General features: G+C 36.2%; 1 protein-coding gene across 2 annotated transcripts in view; it reads right to left on the bottom strand.

Annotated features, from left to right (window-relative positions):
• Positions 1-12,138: 12,138 nt before the first annotated feature.
• Positions 12,139-22,554, bottom strand: part of si:ch211-212o1.2 (uncharacterized protein LOC492735 homolog) — a 35,797-nt gene continuing 25,381 nt past the window's right edge. For both annotated transcript variants that reach the window (XM_051135340.1, XM_051135341.1), the window contains exons 5-7: positions 22,057-22,201; positions 19,549-19,761; positions 12,139-13,685 (exon numbers count right to left, since the gene is read on the bottom strand). In XM_051135340.1, coding sequence (XP_050991297.1) covers positions 13,564-13,685; positions 19,549-19,761; positions 22,057-22,201 — 480 coding nt within the window. In that variant the 3' untranslated portion in view covers positions 12,139-13,563. The remainder of the gene's footprint in view (positions 13,686-19,548; positions 19,762-22,056; positions 22,202-22,554) is intronic.

Here is a 22,554-nt window from a genome sequence, read left to right as displayed (position 1 = left end):
CCCTTTATAGGCACAATATGTAAGTTTTCACTGCTGGAGGGCGCATATTCAAAACAAACAAAGAACCAAAAGGCATAGTTTGGTGACGCCGTGATTGAGTGCAGAACCATGGGAGTTGTTGTCTTCATCCCCATAGTCGATGCAATCCGTTGGGACTTGGGCAGAAATCATGTTCATGGATGAGCTAATGTATTAAAGACTACTAAATACATTTGAATGTGTTGAAAGTTCTGTTATAGTGCTACTCTGTGTGTTCATCGCCTGTCTAATAAAATGCATAACATATTAAAGTGTCTTTGGGGTTTTCATGTTTTCTACAAAATAAAACTGAGAAAATCGACGTCACATGCAGGCGATGCAATGACACAGTCCGTTACACTAATTAAAATTGCTTATGTCTCTGGATTTAAACATTGTTCAAAACATTCAGGATAATGTAAGTACACAAGTTGGCAAAATATATAACACTGTTTTAGTGTTTTTTGGATATTTTACTAAAAAACTTACATATTGTGTCTTTAAGACCAAAACGGACCACAACATATATGATTTGTCTGATTTTTTTATGTTTTATAAATTGTATAATAGCAGTTCTGCGTAATTGGTCCTCAGCTGAACACTTGGAGGAAAGGTAATTAAAAAAAAAAAAAAAACTTACTTAAATTGCAGCCTTCTCACACAAAGCTATTGTATTGTATGGCTTCTGGAGATCTATGCATTACGCCTAGATATATATACTTTTATACTATTTTCCATTTGATGCATGACAGTATACATCACCACTTCCATTGTATGGAAAAGAGCAGCTGCATTTTGCAAAACTTGTGTTTCATCGAAGGAAAAAAGTTATTCTGGTTTGGAAAGACAAAAAGAATTTATTAAATGGTCCATTAAACCGATCAATAGTGACAGTAGATGTTTCACATTTTTACAAAAAGAGTGTATTAGAATTTCAAATAAATGCTATGCTTTTGAACTTTCTATTCATCAAAGAATTATCAAAGAATCCTGAGAAAAGTATCATGGCTTTCACAAAAATATTAAACAGCACAACCATTTTCAACTGTCGCAATAATAAGAAATGTTTCTTGAGCACCAAATCAGCATATTAGAAAGATTTCTTAAAGGGATAGTTCACTCAAAAATGAAAATTCTGTCAATTACTTACCTAAACCTAGAAGACCTTCATTCATCTTCAACACAAATTTTTGATATTTTTGATGAAATCCGAGAGCTTTCTGACCCTGCATAAACAGTAATTTCCACGCTCAAGGCCCAGAAAGGTAGTAAGGACATTGATAAAATAGTCCATCAGTTACGAAGCTATGAGAACATTTTTGTGCGCAAAGAAAACAAAAGTAACTTTATTCTTCTCTTCGGCATCAGTTTAAAAACATTTCAAAAAAGGATTTTTGAGGCTGTCTGGTTATAAGCTTACTGTATCTAATAGAGGAAAGCTCAGACAAATTACATAACACATCCTCGTGTCCTACATATGCCTGCTAAACAAGCACACACAAACAAACTTGTTCATTTGATTAGCGCAGAAGGAAGCGTATCCAGCATAATAGGGGTGTAAAATCGATCTCCTGGAGAGAGACATCAACACTAAAACAATTCCCTAAACTCCTTCCACGTTTTGGTTTCAGTTTTCTGTCTGCTGGTTTCTCTTGCGCCTAAATCATAATTCAGACTCTTCTTGCTCAATAATCTAGTGTACTCTTTTTGCAGTACTCCACCACATCTCTCTCTCTCTCGTTCTTTTCTTTCTAGTGGGAGAACAGAAACAGAATGGCCTCCTGCTAGTCGAACGAGGAGCAACTCCGTACAGCTGGAGAAAGGTCACTAATGACAGGCCTTCAGCACGGCTGTCAGAGTAGCCCACAGATATCTGACACACACACATACCCATACGCATACACAACTGCCTCCACCTGCATTGAGCCACTCAGAGAAAACGGCATAATAAACTCAAATGATAGATAGTGAAATGGATAAGCAGATGAACAGACATAAAAGACAACCGAACAAAAGAAAAAAGGGCAAAAATAAAGATAAATGAATGGGTGGATGGATAAATGATGGAAGAATGAATGCATGTTGAGTCAGGGCCACTCTGTGCTAGTGAGGAAACCAAGAAGCATTAGCCATTTTGTTTAATTGTTGCCATCTAGTGGACAAAACAGAAATTAATTGCATAATGGACTTAAAAATCCCACCTATTCTTATTAAAACAAAACATTTGGATTGGACATAGCAACATATCGTCTTGTCCCTTTTTAGTTGTCACAGCAATGTGGCTTAAATATGTTTCCATCAATATTAAAGCTAATAAACAACTACTAGCCACAATTTTGAAGTCATGAGGTCTCTAATAGGCCACTATTATTGTCTATCTTCACATGATGAGCATATAGCTCACATACTCTCTCACACAATCACATTCACTTACTATCTCTAGATCCATGTAGCCTCAAGGCTTGTGTGGCTATAGTGAAGCAGTGGTTCAGCACTACATCATACTGTCCTCTGTCAGTGATATCACATCACATCTACGCTCCGGCCACTCGCTCAACATCACCTGACCAGCAGGCCCACATTCAGCCTGCTACAACTGTTCCAGGTCTTGGAAAAACCCTGATGGGATCAGACACTCAAAGGCCTGTGGTTGTAGCGTGAGACAGGGACAAGCACAATGGTTGACTAGGTGTTGGCCAATTTAATTGACGCCTCGCAGGAAGTTTGATTGACAGTTGATCTGACCAATCATAATGTTGAGTCTGCCATTTTTGGCCGACGAATATACAGAATAGACGGGAGAGTAGATTAACGCAGATTGACTATAACTTGGAAAATGGTCTACTGACATCTTTCTGTTGTTGAAACAAGATATCTTTTGATGTTCATTCATGTTTATTTTGTGCTGTAACTAGTAAAATGGAGAAGATGATTGGCTCATGTGCCGTTTGATCTGTCAGGACACATTAAAGCGCCACAAAATGGTATTTATTGTTTGAATTTCTTACAAAATGACAACATTTGAAAGCTTAGACTTGGCCAGAAGTAACCTGCTGTGTTTTGTCTGTCGATGCATTGTTACTTTACTCTTTGCTCCGCAGTGGTTTTTTTCACTGTGTAAAAATGTGATGTGTTGTTAAAGTTGTCTATTTATATTAATTCCCTTTAAAGTGCTACCAGTTCTCACTTTGCATGTCATGTTAAAAATGCAACTTTTCATTTACAACCACAAATTTGTCTCTAGCTGTTTTTGAACACATGTAAATACTTAAGTCTTACTTAAACCTCCATGTAATATGAAAGCAAAACAGTACTGTAATAACGTTAATTATTGCAATTTTCATGAAAGTATCATTTTCAGTTTTTTTAAGTCAAAAATGAAAATTGTGACATAATTTACTCCATTATTTACCTTTAAACGTATGACTTTTTATTCTGTGGACAAAAACAGGTATTTTTTATTGATTTAAAAAAAAAACAGTGTGGTCAAAATAAATAAATAAATAATTAAATTAATAATAATTAAAAAAAAAAACTAATTAAAATAAAAAAAAGACTTTGGACCCCACTGTCTTTTGTTGTCATTGTATCAAACTGTGATTTTTTAAATTTATTTATTTATTTATCAAAATTAAAAAAAAAAAAAAAAAATGTGTTCAATTTTTTTTTTTTTTTTTTTTTTTTTTGCCCCCACTGAATTTGAATTTACCTGCTTTTTCCCCTTAAATTTTAAGTCACACATGTTTGGAGGATGAATAAATTATATCAGAATTATCATTTTGAATTTGCAATTTTTTTCCACAGAAGAAATGCTTACAGGTTTTAAAACTGTTTTAAACTTAAATATTTATAATAATAATAATAATAAAATGTTTCTTGAATAGCAACAGATTTCTGAAGGATCATGTGACACTAAGGACTGGAGTAATGATGCTAAAAATGTAGCTTTAATCAGAGGAATAAATTACATTTTAAAATATGTTCAAATAGAAAACAACAGTAAAACAAAGTTGTACTGTTTTTGCAGTACTTTCGATCAAATAATTGCTTGGTGAGCAGAAGAGGATTCTTTACAAAATTTTAAAAATCTTACTGTATATTACTTTATTATATTATATTACCTAGAAGAAGAAAGCCTTACAGGTTTGGAACAGCATTAGGGTGAATAAATGATGACAGAATTTTCATTTTTAACTGAATTATACCTTTAATTAGCTGAGTAGTCAATTATAAACATATCTTGTTTTCCACATGGCTAGTTTGAGAGTTATTTGGCTATACGCAGTCCTGAAACTAAAACACCTTTTTAGTTTATGTTCATTTGCTTTATATGAGATTTGATACGGCTCCCATGTGTGGAGTTTATATACAACCAGAACATTTGCTTGCTACACTGCAACTCATAAGTAAAAGCCGTTTTCTTGAAATAAGTGGCATGCATATTTTTCTTCAATATAATACCTTATTCTGAACATGTTTGTTGCCTACACACATAACAATCCCTCTTTTTGCACTCTTTAAGAGGCACAACTAGTTTTCTTTAAATCGCTCGTATGAAAATGCCACGTGACCATCATGAAGGATCACTTTGGAAAGGATCAGGGAAGCAGAGAGAACAGCAATTGCAAGAAGATATGGCCCAAGAGAAAAGAGAGAGATGCGAACGTGTGGCTAATTGGGATGTATGAGCATGGAGAAATGAGGAAATATGAGGCAAGTAGAGAATTAGGGAGAGAGGGTATAAAGAAACTGGAGGAGAGCAGGTGGAGGTGTGCGAGAGAGCAGGAGAACGCAGAGGGAGGCGCATACGGGACCTTGGCGACCCAGGTGGAGGGCATCTGTGCGTTCTGCCGAGGAGAAGAGCACTGAGGGGAGAAGGTGATGAGACGAGAGAAGGATGACAGGAGAAATGTGTTGTCACCTCACTCAGGGCCCATCATCTGTCTTTCTGCCCTCACTGAGCAACTGATTTTAACATGACACACACACACTCTCTCACACCTTTACATTGTGCCTGTGACATGCTGTATTAGAAAAGACATGTATTTGTGCCCCTTCCGCTCTCTCTTTCTCAAACACACACTGTAAATTCCCATCAGGCCTTGGGACGAGACAAAGACAGAGACCTCAGGCCGTGAGCTCATCAGAGCATTCTAGTGATGACATCATATGGCTGTATGGTAAAACCTGTGCAGTAAGTGAATTTGGATTAGAGCTGGTCCATCTCAGGCTGAGACCACACAGATAAGAGAAAGACCTCCAGGGCAAAAACACTGCTTCTGAGTCTCCATCATCAAACACCCAATCCTTCTGACATATCATCAATATTTTGATATATTTTGGCCTCATATGAATCATTAAATATACAATTTGCAATGCACCTGAATGTTCTTTAATGTTAAACACATGGCCTGCAGACCTGCCAGAATCAGACAGTTATAGAGTAAATAAGCTGTTTGTTCTGACAAAAAGCTATATATTATTATATTATATTATATTATAATATCATACATATAATGTAATAATATAATCTCTCTCTCTCTCCTTCGGCTTGCTCCCTTGATCATGGGTCGCCACAGCGGAGTGATCCGCAAAGCCGATTTGGCACATGTTTTACGCCGGATGCCCTTAATGTAATAATATAATATAATATTATTATATTAATATAATTATAATATAATATATTATTATTAAATAATATTATTACATTATATTATTACATTAAATGTTTTATATTATATTGTCTATGAGAGAAAAGATGGAGGAATTTATATACTAGAAAATATCAAAATATTTTAAAATATATTATTATATTATATAATAATATTTTATATTATACTGTATTATTCCAAGATATGGCTAGGAAAAATGAAATAAATGAGAATGTGCAAAAATATATATCAATATTATAAAATATTTAAAATGTTTTTATAATTAAAAAAAATATATTATTTTATCACCCACAGTGTAAGAAATCCATAAAAATACTGCACAATGCACTGTATTAATATGATCTAAGATATGACTAGGAGAAAAGAAAGAAATGAGGATGTGCAAGAATATATATCAATATTATAAAACATTTAAATTGTTTTTAGAATTAAAAAGCATATATTTATTGTTTTACCACCCACAGTGTAAAAAAAAATCCATAAAAATATTGCACAATGAACTGTATTAATATAAAGGAATTTTACATTTAGTTTTTTATGGAAATGAAATGACTGTTAAATTAATGGATAAAATCCTGGCAGAATTTTTTTTTTTTTTTTACAACAGAAAATATATAAATATTATATTTAAAATGTATATTATATTATATTATATTATATTACATTATATATGACTATGGGTTAAAATGATCAATTTTTCTTGTATGTCAAAAATCATTAGGATATTAAGTAAAGATTATGTTCCGTGAAGATGTTTTGTAAATTCCCTATCGTAAATATATCAAAACTTTTTTTGATTAGTAATATGCATCGCTAAAAACTTCATTTGGACATTTTTAAAGTTGATATTCTCAGATTCCAGATGTTCAAATAGTTGTATCTAGCCCAAATATTGTCCTATCCTAACAAACCATACATAAATGGAAAGCTTATTTATTTTTAGCTTTCAAATTATGTATAAATCTCAGTTTTAAAAAATTGACCCTTAAGAGTGGTTTTGTGGTCCGGGGTCACATATATTATATTATATTATATTATATGCACTTATTTTTCAAGATTATTAATAATGTTGAAAAATAAAATAATTCTAATTGACATTTTGAACACGTGTACATACAGCTCCTCCCTGATGCCATTAGTGAAGCAGCGGCCAGCAATTAAACAGAAACTTTGATGGAAATGTTTAATGTCTGCAGGTAACTCTTGGTGCAGCGACGACATTATTGGTTGTTGATTAATCCATTCCCTTGTCTCTCCTTACGATGACCTTGTTGTGGAAATCACAGATCAATAGCACAAAGCGATGCTGTACATAACTCAACCCGTCGCTGAGCTAATAAAGCACCAGTGCCAACCCCTGACCGGCAAATTAAAACCCAATCAGAGAGGCCCCAAGGGGCCCAGGAGAGAGTACAGCAAGGCCAGTGACTCACACAGACCTGGCGCTTTGAACAGAGGACTTAATCAGTCACTGATTAGAGTGGCAATCAGAGCATAGGCTAACGTACAGCAGGGATGCTATAAGTGTAATTATACTTCCTCCAACGCTACTGAGATGTATACAACCACTCACTGATATTTCTCGTAAACCCAGATTGATTCTCTTGACTCACAGTTCATATGTTTTCTGTCTTTCGCTCTCTAGCACATGCCCACACAAACACACAAACCCAAAGGGAAATTTAATTGCTGAGAGGTTATGCTTTTGTAGTTCAAGACACTTGCTAACGTGAATTTAAAATTACTTCCGTAATTTAAGTATTTCTGAGAGAAACAGGATATACAGTAAGAAAAACCTGAGTGGGTGATACATACTGTACCAAAATTGAGTTTACTCTAACTTGTTGTCGCAGATGTTTCTCCTAAAATTCCTTATAGGATACTGTAAAAACAGAAACAAAATATTTGTTGGGATATAGCAGAAAAACTTAATCTCTAATATTTTAGAGATCTTGTGATTTGTCCTTACTATGGGAACACAATTTGATTTAATGTTACATTAAACAAATTAAAGTCAGTTTAATGAGGTTTTACCTATCTGTGAGGACTTTTTCAGAAATCTGGGCCACCCTCACACAAACAATCACTTCAATACAAGTGACTTGAAGTCAAGACACCAGTCTACATTCAACTGTACATCAAGAGCTAATCTCATCTTCCACCTAATTAACATCTTCACTTTCATCTCACATTGCACATCTGCCCACTCCTGCATGTTGAAGAGGTGTCACAGAGGAGGTACAAGGGGGCCATCTAAAGGCCTGGAGGAGAACGGCAAGCATAAGTATGCTGACTTCAGCTAGAATACTTAGTTTAGACTACAGCAGCTATACTAGTGAGTGGTGAACAGGGCTGTAGTGACAGTTGTGTGTGATTTGACAGGTTGACAGCACTGTGGTCTCTAGTGGCCTGAATCAGCAGTTCATTTCTCTCTCCATCTATCTTTGTACAACTGCTGTTCACCCTGTACATTATGTCACTCTGCCTACACCCTTAACAATATACTAAAGGACAAACACAGTAATATGTAAAAATACAGAGCTTCATTTAACATAATTTAGTCTATTATTAAGGAATGAACAGAGTGTTTTTATGACATGCATCAATCGGCCATATTGGCTGCACTGAACGTAAACAACGTCACTGAACCTAACAAAACGCACATATTTTGCTAATTATTGCTGCTGAAAACAGTTATTGTCATGTTTTGGGCTGTACTAAGCAGTCAGATCGGGAAAAACATTTGGAGTATTATAGACTGCCAAATGTTATAACAAGAGTCCAAAAAGCTGTCTGATGAACAAAAGGCATTTGTGGTTGGCCAAAGTAAACCATGGGTTTCCAGAACAAGAATCTTGACAACATTTGTGTTTGTTCTTATCATTTGCGATCAGGTAGGTGAAATATTACTAATATCTTGATTAATACTGCTCCTATGTATCTTTACCACCTATTAACTTCCGTTTTTCAAAATATTGTGCCCTTTCCTGCTTATTAAGTCCTTCTCTATATGATTCAGCAGTTTCCACATGTTTTTGCCATGGTTTATACAGCATAAATAAGCAGCACAGCATATTCAGTAGTACATTAACTGTGCAATCTATGCTGTTGTTTACATCGGAGTATCGCCAGTATGGTCACGCATCCGGGTAGCTGACCAAATCGTGATGTAAGTGCAAAACCTCTATTGGGAACATGCTGAAGATGCTGTGTAACGTTGCTTTTCAGTAATGTTTTGGTTTTAAACAGACTGGAATCACTTTCTTTGGGATTAAAATGCTTACACTTTTGTAGTCTATTTGATATCACTATAATATTATGAAGCTACGATAATACTTTTTGTGAGCAAAGAAAACAAAAATAACGACTTTGAACGAAGGTCTTACTGATTTGGAACAACGTGAGGGTGAGTAATGACAGAATTTTCATTTTTTGGGGTGAACAACCCTTTAACAATAACAGATCTTTATTCGTCTCAACTTAAGCTTCATTCTCTGCTCTAAATATTACTAAACAGAAAGCACTCATAGTCTTTATTGAGGGGCTCAGTCGTCTTATTATATTTAACATTATGTGAGGATCTCAGAATAAGTTATGAGGGAACTGCGACATCAGTTTTTAGTTTTAATTTAGCTTATGCACGAGCTGTGGCCGAATGATTAGCACACATGCTCCAACATATTGAGCTGTGGTGCTAATAGAGTGTCCAACAGCATTTCCCCATCCTTTTTCCACTTTCTCAATCATTTCCAGTGGTCTCTGCACTCTTCTGTGAATAAAAAGAAGGAAGGAACTCGCCTCTAGCACTCTAATAGATGGCATCAAGGCTGTTATGCAAATCAGATGGTCTGTCCATCATTTGTCAGCATACCCTCACTGAAATGAAGCGTCGGAGATCCTGCTCTGTCACTCTGGACATGATTGGTAGCAAAACTGTCAAACTATTTCACACAGCCAACCACAAAAGCCTCTGATTATGTGTCTGTCAGTAGACTGGTAGCTACAGCAGATGGCTTCAGTATATTATGTATAGGCTTAGACAGTTTATAAAGTTATACTGTTAAAACAAAAGCAAAGCATGCACATCAGCAGCAAAAACAATGCTTAAAATTGGGTGCATGACAAAAATAATTAATAATAATAAATAAGTAAAATATAAAGTATTCATATAATTAATTTAATTTGTTTTATGGTGTGAAAAGCCAACATAAATGACATAAAGTTAAACTTAAAGTGACTGATTACCACTAACCACAGCAAGATATTGCTCCAGATGTTGAACTCTTAAACTGATCGCCTTAAGAAGGAGAAATAAGTATATCCTAGTAAATTTAATTTTATCTTACATAAACTTTTCAATGGTAGTATAAATAAAACTAAACTGACTCTAAAATTCATGAGAGACTTCCAGGAACAGTACCGCATTAAAGTGCATTCTGTAATTTCAAAAAAAGTTTAAAAAGTTTATTGTATTTCTGCGACTGAATCATAGCTAATTTGATAGTATGTTATTGCAATCAGTGTTTGTTTTGTGGTTACATAATCTCTACTACATTCAGGGACTCAAGGGGGAAAATATTCACTGTTCTGCCTGTCCTATATACTGTAGATACTGCATTTTGCCAATGTCAACATTATTATAAAAGAAGAATGTGAGAAGTATTTGCCACCAAGTACAAAAGCCCAATCCTATTGCTGCCATCACCAGGTCACAGAGGTCAACCAAGCTGCCCAACAAGGCTTCTTCAATGGTAATATGTGTAGCTTTGAACATAAGATTTGTTTAAAGCGTATTTCATATTATATAATACACATCATTTATCATTAAAGAAAACATATTTTCTCAGGCAGATCCAGAACAACATCACTCTGTCCCCACAAGAGACCCTTTGCTGCAGGAAACTGACAGGACAAACAATGCAGCACTGTAATAAAAAGTGACAATGGCATTGTGCACTACACGTTTACCATCTATTGTTGTTATCTGAGAATCTTAAAGCTGCTGATTTTGTGCCACCAGCACAACGGAAAAACCAAAAAGGTTTTGAAAACACTTACCGCTTCTTGCATTATTCAGCCAAACAAGCAGTCCTTTCCCAGCCTCATGTCAATGACAAAAAGCCTGATTTCTCGGGACACATATTTTAATGACACCAGTCTTAAGTAGCAGGGGTATATTTGTAGCAATAGGCAAAAATACATTGTATGGGTCCAAATTATCGATTTTTCCAATTTCCTACTGTAAATATGTCAAAACTTTTGACTAGTAATATGCATTGCTAGGAACTTCATTTGGACAACTTTAAAGGTGATTTTCTCAATATTTAGACTTTTTTGCACCATCAGATTCCAGATTTTCAGATAGATTAATCTCTGCCAAGTATTGTCCTATCCTAACAAACCATACATCAGTGGAAAGCTTATTTATTCAGCTGATGATGTATAAATCTCAATTGAAAAAAATGGCCCCCATGACTGGTTTTGTGCTCCAGGGTCACATTTGGGAATTATGCAGTCACATTTTCATGTTGACTGCAAATACATAACAACAATCTAATAAGTACTAAGATACAGTGATGATTTCAGATACTATATTTCAGATAATATGTGACCCTGGACCACAAAACTAATCTTAAGTAGCACGGGTATATTTGTAGCAATAACCAAAAATACATTGTATGGGTCAAAATGATCAAGTTTTAAGCCAAAAATTATTAGAATTTTGTTAATTTCCTACTGTAAATATATCAAAACTTAATTTTTGATTAGTAATATGCATTGCTAAGAACTTCATTTGAACAACTTTAAAGGCAATTTTCTCAATATTTTGATTTTTTTGCACCCTCAGATTTCAAATAGTTGAATCTCGGCCAAATACGGTCCTATCAAATGAAAAGCTTATTTATTCAGCTTTCGGATGATGTATAAATCTCAATTTCAACGGACTCACATATGTCATGGTACTGAATATTTACTTCATTCATTTACTATCGTTCTTTTAGCCAGGTGGACTGAAAATGGAGTACGGCACTCTTCATTTCAGTTGTGCGGACATCGTTCAGCCACCAGAGGGCGCTCTTAACTCATCATTTACGGTCCTCACGGTCTATCTTACATAAATTGCTAATTCCAATCAATTCTTTGTTACAAATTATTAAATTAAGGTGGCAGTTTCGTGCTTTGCTGAATGAACCCCCCTGAATCTCTCATAAACATTTTCTACTTGAGTAGAACAGAGCATTAAGACGCTTGTGACTCATTGTTAAATCACCTCAAAGTACCCTGCAGATTTCCGGCGCAATTATCTTAGAAAAGCTCTGTAATTGTTTTACAGTCTCATTTTACCAAAGAGAACTAAATTATTGCTTCTAACTTTGAGCAACATTTAAAAATCACTTGAGTTGCAAATAAGAACGATAAATGATAAAAAACGATAAATAATCAAACGTCATTTATTAGATATTTATTAAATCATACAGCTAATAAAAACATTGGTTTAAGGCAGACTAGCAGCGAGCATTAGCTGCGAAATGGAAAGTAAGAACAAATAACAAATACAAGGCTGAAAGTTATATAGTACCTATGATTTTTTTTTTTTTTTTAAAAAAGAAAAAGCCAGACAATGAATCCCAAATTGTGAAGCTGCAGCTATTGTAAGAATGTGAGACAATCCATACTGAAATACTCTTTTTATAAAACCCTATTCTCTCCATTTACCAGTTCAGCGCAAATGGAGATACATAAATCCACAGGAAATTCATAAAGTGTGTTTTTAGGATAAATATGTGTGTGAGAGAGAAAACAGGGAGTGTATTTGGCTGTTTTTCCCTTTAGTTTTGCAAGAGTTTGAAAAGTACTATTGGTCAAATAGAGTGCATATATCATTCAATAAGAAAACAACAACAATGATTTTCTTTAATAAAGCTTCAAACTGACCTTTTCTAAAGTGACCTTTACTAGTACAACCTTTGCTAAAGCGTTGTACCACAGGATACAGCAGGAGGACATCACTAGCTAGACTGCTAATACTACTCCAAATATCAATAACATGTCACGCTAACACACCATTGAGACGCAATCAATGTTCATCACCGCTAAGCCCCGGTAAGCTGATTAGAAATAAGTGTAATGGGTTTGTACTTAAGGCCAACACGAGCTCAGTAAGAAACATTCAGGGAAAACATTCAGTTGGGTCAACTGAGCACTGACCACGCTGGTTGGCCAACAAAACCCTTTCCCTGCGTTTTGAGTAACGGATCCTCCATGCGTCCCTCGGAGGGTTTTAACGGTGCCGAGATGCTTTTGTGAAACTGGAGAGAGCGTTTGAGATGGCGATAAATCTCTTCTCGCAGTTTCTAGAATCAAATCCACATTTAATTGCTTCTCTCGTTCCATGCACTACTATGAAAACCATGCTGGGAAAATCACAACATGGTTTCGGTCCTCTGGAGAGCCCAACCTCCAGAAAACATACATTTTACACACCGAAACGAGAAAGCACATGGAGATGGAGGAAAGGATTGTGATTTCATCATTATCTCAGCAGTTTGACACCACCGTTTTGAACTTCATCTTGTCTTTCTACTTTTTTGTTGCATGTGGACATCTACAAAAACAGAGGAGGGAAGCCAGTACAGGAGGAACGGGTGATGGCTTGTGTGTTAGCAGACCTCAGTGATGGGAAAAGGCCCCAGCATTAAGAGTGATCTGTGGTTCTGTGCTGTATTGAACATGGTTTAGGGGAGATGGAGGACATGGGGACATTACAGGAGAGAGGTGTTGGGGTACAGAGGTAAGGCCCATATTCGGTTTCTGTTCCCCCTCAACAGGGGGAGACGTGGATGAGGGAGGGAGTTCAGTCCTGTTATCCTGGTCACTCGGTTTTCTTGGCCCAGGCCATGTCGTCGCTGCGTGGCTTCTGACCCGTCAATCTCTCGATCAACCACTCCAACGTCCGCCAAAATCCCACTCTGTCCAGCGGGTAGTTCAACCACCCTGAGGGAGAGAATGATAGAGAAAGAGAAACGGGTGTCAGGCAACAATGTTTCTGAAGGGACATCAATGGCAATGGCTCACTTAGTGCCGTAGGCGAGAGAAGACATGACCAAAAGGAGGGGGAAAAAAGTCTTCTAAGAAGTTATTAATATGAATGTAAGACTAGATAGTGAAGTGGTACAGACTAGCAGCAGAGACAGGATTTAAAATTGTACATACTATCCATACGTGTGTGTGTACTATTTTTATTTAAATAGTAAAAATCTGAAAATAAAAGAATATTATTATTCAGCAGTTTTTTTCTCTAACTTTCTATTTATCAAATCACCAAAATGCATCATCGTTAAAAATATTTTATTTAATTTATTTTTATTTAAATAATAAAATATAAAAACAATATAACAGTGATATTCAGCAAGAATGCATTAAATTTATCAAAAGCGAAAGTAAAATGTCTTTCAAATAAATGCTGTTCTTTCTATTCATCAAAACCTGAAAAAAATGCATGATTTAAAATATTTAAATTAATCTTTTTTTATTAAAATAGTAAAAATATAAAAATATAAAAAAAAATATAAAACTAGTAATAATATAACTTAGAAAAAATGCATTAAATTGATCAAAAGTGACAGTAAGATTACTATTTCAAATAAATGTTTTTTTTTTTAACTTTCTAATCATCAATTCCTGGAAAATGCATCACGGTTAATTAATCTATTTTTGTTTAAATAATAAAAATATAAAAACAATAAAATAATATTATTCAGCAAGAATGTTTTTAATTGAATAAAAGCAACAGTAAGATTTCTATTTCCAATAATTTCTTTTTTTTTACTTTTTACTTATCAAATCCTGAAAAAATGCATAATGCAAATAATATTTTAATCAATGTATTTTTATTTAAATAATAAAAATATAAAAACAGTTTAAATTAATCAACAGTAAATTAATCAAAAGCGACAGATTTCTATTTAAAATGAATGCTGTTGTTTTTTCAACTTTCTATTAATCAAATCCTGAAAAATGCATGATGGTTTCCACAAAAAAAAAAAAAAAAAAAAAAAAAGATGAAAAATGTTTCTTGAGCAACAAACCAGCGTATCAGAAAGATTTCTGAAGGATCATGTAACAAAATGGAATTAATTCTGTTTTACCATCACAGGAATAAAATAACATTATAAAATGTATAAGAATTAAATTGCACTGCATCACACCTTTAATGTTTTACTGTAATAGACTTCTTTCAAATAATCAAACCCAAATAACCAAACCCAAACTTCTGAATCATACTGTATATAATTTGAAAGCATGCCATACAACATGAAATAAATTTCAAGGTTAAAGAGGGATAAACTTCATATCATCACATTTTAATTAATGTATTATTAATAAATTATAATACAAGTAAAACAATATAACATGCCAAAGTGCTTTCAAACAGGAGTAAAACTGAAAAAGGAATAAAAAAAAAGGTGAAGCACACAGGCTTGAAGTGTAAAACCAACCAGACAAATTCATTCCTCTTGCTGAATTACACACTTTCCCGAAAACTCACCAGTGAGAGAAAAGAGAGAATTGCAGGAGAGAGAGAGTGAGAACAGTAAGAGGGCAAGGCAAGCAAAAAGGAGAGAGCAAGGACAAAAGAGCAAGACAGGAAGAAAGAGGGGAAGGCACAGAGAACAACATCAAGAAGCGGTGAGACACAGAAGCTCCTGGATGGTGACTCCCAGGGGATGGACAGAAGATCAGGCGCTAGCAGTAGAGTAATGTACACACTTACTGCTATAAATATGTAGCAGCACCCCACCCCCAGCCAGCCAGCCCGTCTCAACCCCACTATGTACACACACACACTCCTGTTGTGCTCACAGACACACATTCCATTGGGTTTTGACAACAAAACCATTTCAACTATACACGCACAAGACATATAGACATATAACACACAAAAATGTGCAGGACAAAGTTCATACATCAGCCTAGGCCAGTGTTTCCCAACCAACGGGTGTGCTGTGGAAAATTAATTATTAACTTCATATATTTTGTTATTATTATTATTTTAAATCAGTGCTATTGGTCACTGTTATGTCTGTTCGAGGGTTTTACAAATATGTAACCAATGAAAAGCATCCAAAATACCATTGGATCTTCAAATTGTCAGTCAAACCTCATAACTCCACCCCTTCATTCAGAATGAAGTGCTGTGACGCAGTTTGAACACAGGCGTCTACTTCTTCGTAATGCAAGGTAAATAAATAACTGGTGTTTGACTAAATACAGCGTTTTCTTTACTCAAGAAACACTGTCTATAAAGGCTAATTGTTTTGTGTGTTTGAAAAGCGGAGAAGAGTCTTAGCATTTGCCGTCTAGTTGTAGCCAATATATTTTTGTATATTTCAAATATGCTGTACATAGCAGTTCATCTTTTATATCATGAATGTTCACCATTTTGGCCTAATGTACTAAACAACAAGAAAAACTAAGCACTCATATATAGCTACAATAAACTATATCCTGTAAACTGATTAAAAACATAAATGTTCATAAAGATGAAAACAATTTGAATAGATTAATGCAATAAAGACTCACTTGTCTCTATCAAAAATTACCATAATACTACTGCACCATGTTTTTTGGACACTCACCATAGTAGTATAGCTGGATGGTATATCTAAAAATCTTTCACATATTAAAATTTTTAATACACATCTCAATATTTATTTACATGCTACAGTATTAAAAGGATGATTGTTTTTATTGATCAGAGGAACATTATTACAACCAACTGTAGAATCAAAGCAGCTAAAAATCAAGACATTTTCACAGTAATATGGACAAACTATATTTTTTATACAAATCTATATATACACCAATTAGGTTTGTTCTCACGTGTCAAGCAAAGACAGTCGAGCTTCCATATTCAAAGTGCTCTATGTATGCATGTCTCTTCAGAATTTTTTTTTTATTTTATTTTATAGATTTCATCAGGGTGAATAATTGATGATGATTTTCATTTCCGTTATGAAAAATGAAAATTCTGTCATTAATTACTCACCCTCATGAGCTTTCTGACCCTGCATACACAGGAATGCAAGGCCATTCAAGGCCATGTCCATGTGACATCAGTGGTTTAAAAAGCTATGAGAATTACTTTTTGCTCACTTCACTTCATTTTTGGGTGAACTAGCCAAATAACAAAAACATATTAAAATTATAGCTGCAAGCAATGTTGGAAGAGCCCTCGCACCCGGGCTCATATCCACCTGGTGGCTTTAGGAAATATGCTTGAAAATAGGGAAATATGCATTTAAAATGGTAAATTGCAGAAGGAATATGTTAAAGTCTCTTACCAAATATGTGAAGTTTGGTGCACACTGGACACTGCATGTTTAAGTTAGTGTAAAATAAGTCATTTCCTGTTGCTAGCAGGTGGCGCTATGATTATAACAGAATATTGGCCTTTAGATGTATTCAGGCCAGGATTCTTACATTCTTATCGAATGTGTGAAATCTGGGGCAGGTCGGACATTGTATGGCTGAGCTACAACACCATCTAGTCCCATGGTAAAACACTGAACTTTGTCAGGCGGCCACAGACATGCCCTTTGACAGAAACTCAAGATCTTCGCAATTTAACATTGCAAAGGCCTTTGGAGTACACAGACCAAATATAATGCTGATGTTATTAAATCTCTATGAGGAGTTTGTTAGAGCGTAAAACATGCCACTTCCTGTTGCCAGCAGGTGGTGCTATGTCTGTAACTGAATATGGTCATGTGTTCTGGAAAGGACTCTTATTTTGGGGCAGATCAAACATTGTATGCCTGAATTATAACAACTTCCTGCTTCATGGCGAAACATTGAACAAAAACTCAAGATCTTCGCAATGTGACGTCAAAGTGCTTTAGTTTAGACCGACCAAATTTGGTGGTGATCTGTTTAAATCTATAGGAAGACTTGAAATAGCTGAAATAGCAAAAATGGCACAAAACTTGCAGAGAAATTTCAAAATAACAGACTTCCTGTTGGGTTTCAGACTTTGTACCGAGGGACTTTTTCGTAGGTATTGGTGTGTTACATGTGTCTAGCGAATTTCATACATTTATGTGAAACACAGCTCGAGGGGCACTGCGTTATCAAGCCATTTTGCCACACCCACTTCTGAAACCCATATCAGATGTAAATTTTCACCACTTTTGGTTTGTGTGCAAAGTTTAATGACTTTGAGCATGTTTAGGCTGTCAAAAATGCAATTCATTTTGGAGAAGAAGAATCAATTCCAATAGGGTCCTTGCACCACCGGTGCTCAGGCCCGAATTATCCTGATATTCAGAGTAATTTTGTACAATGTACAACATGGTGTAAATGGAACACGCTAATCGTTCAGTACCAATTGAAAGAACCACGGTATTTCCACCTGACACATTACTGTACCATGGTATCACCACAGTACTGTTTTCAGCGCCCCCTGATTATGACATCACATGGTCATCCATTGCCCTTGTATGTCTGTATATAAGCACCACACTGTTCCTCGGTCACGTCTGTGTCAGCTGTGTGTGTGTGTGTTTGTACCCTCTCTCAACAGTGACCCTTTTGGTGCAGGAGGAGAGCAGAACAGCTCATCATGTTTGTTTGATTTTTCATCTTTGTCAAACCCACACCACCCCCGCCCCCCCCTTCGTGCAAGCCTATTTGTTAGCACTGACAGCAGGTTAGCATTAAATATACATGGAGGTTGTCAGCCACTGGCACACACAAAGGCGGGCCCCGGCCCCCGGGGACTTTGGCAGGGAGGGTGGAGGAGCAGGGCTCACGCAGAGAGAGACTCCCAAGCGTGCGCGTTTGTGTATGTGTGCGAGAGAGAGAGACCCTTTCCTCTCCCTTCATCAGCGTCTCCCAGTGGGATCAGGGAGCAGCAGTGGAAAGGAAAGAGGGAGGGTCAAAAGGACCGGTCTGTGCTCTGGAGCATGCGTGCACACACACATCTGTCGTCCGCTGGGGCGCAGGGTGACGCACAAGCATCCTCGCTCCCCTCTCTCCCAGAGACGCACGTCGCATACTGAGTGCTTGAGCTATCATGGGAGTTTAATGCCTTCACACACACACATACACACTTATGTGTGAACACACGCAGCTGACTTTAAAAAAAAGTTATTTTAACCCACTCTTTACAGCTACTGGCGATGCAGGCCACGCTCCGTGGAAGAATCCTTGCCAGATACTGTAGGTTACCATGATCAGCTACATAAAAGACTCTCAGAGGAAGTTCACCTACCTCACCTGAATCAGATTTTGTATGTATTGTTGTTGTAAAAGATGCCTACAGGACTATTTAAAGGTATAGTTCACCCAAAAACATAATTTCTCACCCTAGCACACATACTTCAGGGAGATGTCTATTTGACGTCTGCATTTACATTTGGAAGACGTAGTTTTTAGACTGTTTGCTCATGTGCAGTACATCTAGGATGTTTCCTATAAGGTGTCAAATAGACATCTACTACATGTCCTTAAGATGTTTAGAATGTATGTAAAACTGACATCTTACAGACGTCTGTGAGATGTTTGTACACAGCAGATGCTTTCCAGATTAAGTGATCTCTAACATCTCGCAGATGTATGTGTGCTGTCTGGGGTGTTGTTCCAAACCTGTGCGAAAGTCAATGACGTCTATTGTTGTTTTGGACCTCACTGAATTTAACTGTATTGACAAAAAACAATCACTGAGACATTTTCAAAATATGTCCTTTTGTGTTTTGACATGAGGGTGAGTGAATAATGACACAATTCGCATATTTTTGGGTGAACTATCTCCTTAACACAAGGCTTTGGTCTCATCAAGTGAAGCACGAGTGTGTACCTGTGGTGATGCAGTAGTACGTCTCATGTGGCGACACATGATGGATCCGGTGGTGTTTTCGTGGCAGCACTAGGTGGCAGTCCTGCAGTAGTGTGACCCAGCGTGGCAGGCCGAAGTAGGAGTGGGACCACTTGTGGATCTGATTAGTCATGGTTACAAAGACCGCCAACGCAAAAACAAAACATTCCCAGGGGTAGGACTCTGCAAGGGCATCTGGGAAAGAGAGATAGCATAAGGGAGAGGTGGAGGGAGAGATAAAGGAACAATGGCAAAAGGTGGAGAGAGAGGGAGATAAAATTATATGCAAATTAATACAACATGCCCTAACCCTGTAGTAAAGTACTAGTCTTGTCCTTCAGCAAGAAGGAAAAACATCAAATCAAACTGACCTTTCAACTTTCTTTGAATCATCAGCCGAAAAAAATGGAAAATGGAATTCATTGAATTTTATCCAATGAACATTCTGTCACAGTTTACTTTCATGTTCTAGTCATGTCGTATAAGAAACAAAATGCCATTTAAATTTACTTCATTTTAAATAAAGAAAATAAAGCACTTTGGTCATTCCTCAAAATTTCTCCTCTTGCGTTATAAGGAGGAAAGAAAGTCAGTTTTGGAATAACATGAGCATGAGTACAGGACGTGATCAACCAGGGTTGCCAGGTTTTCGCATACAAAACTCGCCCAATTGCTACTCAAATCTAGCCCCAAATTGCGTTTTGAGGGGGTTCCCCTGTTAAAAATTCCATTTGGCGGGGTAAAATACACGCTTTTTGGTGGGGGTTCCCCTGGTAAAATTTGCATTCCAGGGGATAAATATCACATTTTTGGGGTCGCTTCAACCCACAGACATGAAAAACAACCCGCAGCAACAGTGTTAAAGTAGCCTAATTCCACCAGAAAACCACAGACTTGGCAACACAGTGATCAACTCCATAACCAACTCATAACTCAATATCAAAATATTTACTGCAATAAACACAACAGTAAATATGTAGTTAGAATTCAAGCAGTTTTCACAAAGCAATTTAAAACCTTTAAAAAGCAAAATAAAAACAAACAGCATCAAGAAAGTACAGCTGATCTTCCATTTACCATATTCAGTGTTCTCTATGTAAATTGTGTCTTTTCAGAAAAATGTAATTAAACCACTTGATATGGATTTTTTTTATGAAAATTTTGGTGGAATGGACTTTTAATAGAGAGAAAGTTTTACAAATTTGGAACAATTTGTGACCCTGCACCACAAAACCAATCATGAGCATCAATTTCTTGAAATTGAGATTTATACATCATCTGAAAGCTAAATAAATAAGCTTTCCATTGTTTATGGCTTGTTAGGTTAGGACAATATTTGGCAGAGAAAACTGAAAAACTGAGTGCAAAAAAAAAAAAATAAATAAATAAATAAATAGAGAAAACTGCCTTTAAAGTTGTACAAATTAAGTTCTTAATGCACATTACTGACCAAAAATTAAGTTTTGATATATTCATCTTCATGGAACATGATCTTTACTTTTTTGTAATTTTGGCATAAAAGAAAAAAACGATAATTTTGACCCATACAATGTATTTTTGGATATTGCTACAACCCCGTGCTACTTACGATAATATAATGGCCAAATATAAAAAACGCTAAAGGGTTACTTCAGCCAAAAATGAAAATTCTATCATTAATTACTGGCCCTTGTGTCATTCCAAACCCGTAAGACCTTTGTTTATCTTCAGAACACAAATTACGGTATTTTTGATGAAATGTGAGAGCTTTTCTGACCCTGCATAGAGAAGCAATGCAACTGAAACATTTATGGCCCAGAATGGTAGTAAGGACATCGTTGAAGTTCAACTGTAATTTTATGAAGCTATGACTAGTGCTAATATTTTTTTCTGAGCAAAGAAAACAAAAATAATGACTTTATTCAACAATTTCTTCTCCTCCTTGTCAATCTCTGTCATGCATTCACGAGAATCCTTACTACCTTTTTAGTCTTTCTTTGCAGAGTTAGAAAGCTCTTGAATTCCATCAAAACTTAATTCATGTTCCAAAGATGAATGAAGGTCTTACGGGTTTGGAATGACATGAGGGTGAGTAATGACAGAATTTTCATTTTTGGGTGAAGTACGCCTTTAAAATTATCCAAATATATGGAAAATTTAAGCAGGCAGGATATTTTGTTAAATTTCCCCTCTTGTGTTACAAGGACGAAAGAAATTCATACAGGTTTGGAATAATGTGAGCATGAGTACAGAATGACAATTTTCATTTTTTGGCTGAGCTGCTCCTGTAACCCATGCAGGGCAAAAATGGAACTGAGAACATTTTACCCTTTTCAAACCATATTCTCGTTTGTCGATTTCCCAATTTCTAGGTATTTTAAGATGAATGTGGGACACACGGACGGCTCCAGGACAAGGAGTCGCACTCGGGTCACACTCATTGGTTCTAAAATAGTCACGCTGACTCACTCTCACGACACACTGGAAAAGCGAGTGGATGTGTGTGTGTACCTGGTGGGTAGGAGAGGAATTTATAGGCCATGTGGGCCAGAGGCAGGATGGTGATCATGCAGTTGTCTCCATTAGTCTCTATGAAGTCATGCCGTGTGATAGCCGTCGGATCAATGTGGTGCTCCCGGAACGGGCGAATAAATGCCTGAATGGAAAGAGAGAGGTAAAGAGAGATGGGGGGGAGCAGGGGAAAGGGAGGTTAAGGTTCAATTGAAAAACGGGCAGGGGTGTCTAGGGCTGTGATTTAGATCCATTACCCTGTGGTAATGAATGGGTACGTCTATGATAAAGACCGTGCAGGGTCAAACTAGAAGCTACTGTTGTGTTACAGCCAGAGATTCCGAACACTGAATGTGCATTTTACAGTGAGAAATAAAAAAAGAAGAGGCATTTAAACTAAAATATTCAGTAAACCAGAAACATCCTCGGCTTGACGTTTCCTACTGATAATGACCTGGAAGCCTACAGAAAAACCCTTCAGAAACATCAGTCAAAGTT

This window comes from Labeo rohita, chromosome 18, assembly GCF_022985175.1.
Source record: "Labeo rohita strain BAU-BD-2019 chromosome 18, IGBB_LRoh.1.0, whole genome shotgun sequence".
NCBI classification, from domain to species: domain Eukaryota; kingdom Metazoa; phylum Chordata; class Actinopteri; order Cypriniformes; family Cyprinidae; genus Labeo; species Labeo rohita.
Note: the sequence above shows the minus strand (reverse complement) of the source record. Positions and strands in the feature narration are given on the sequence as shown.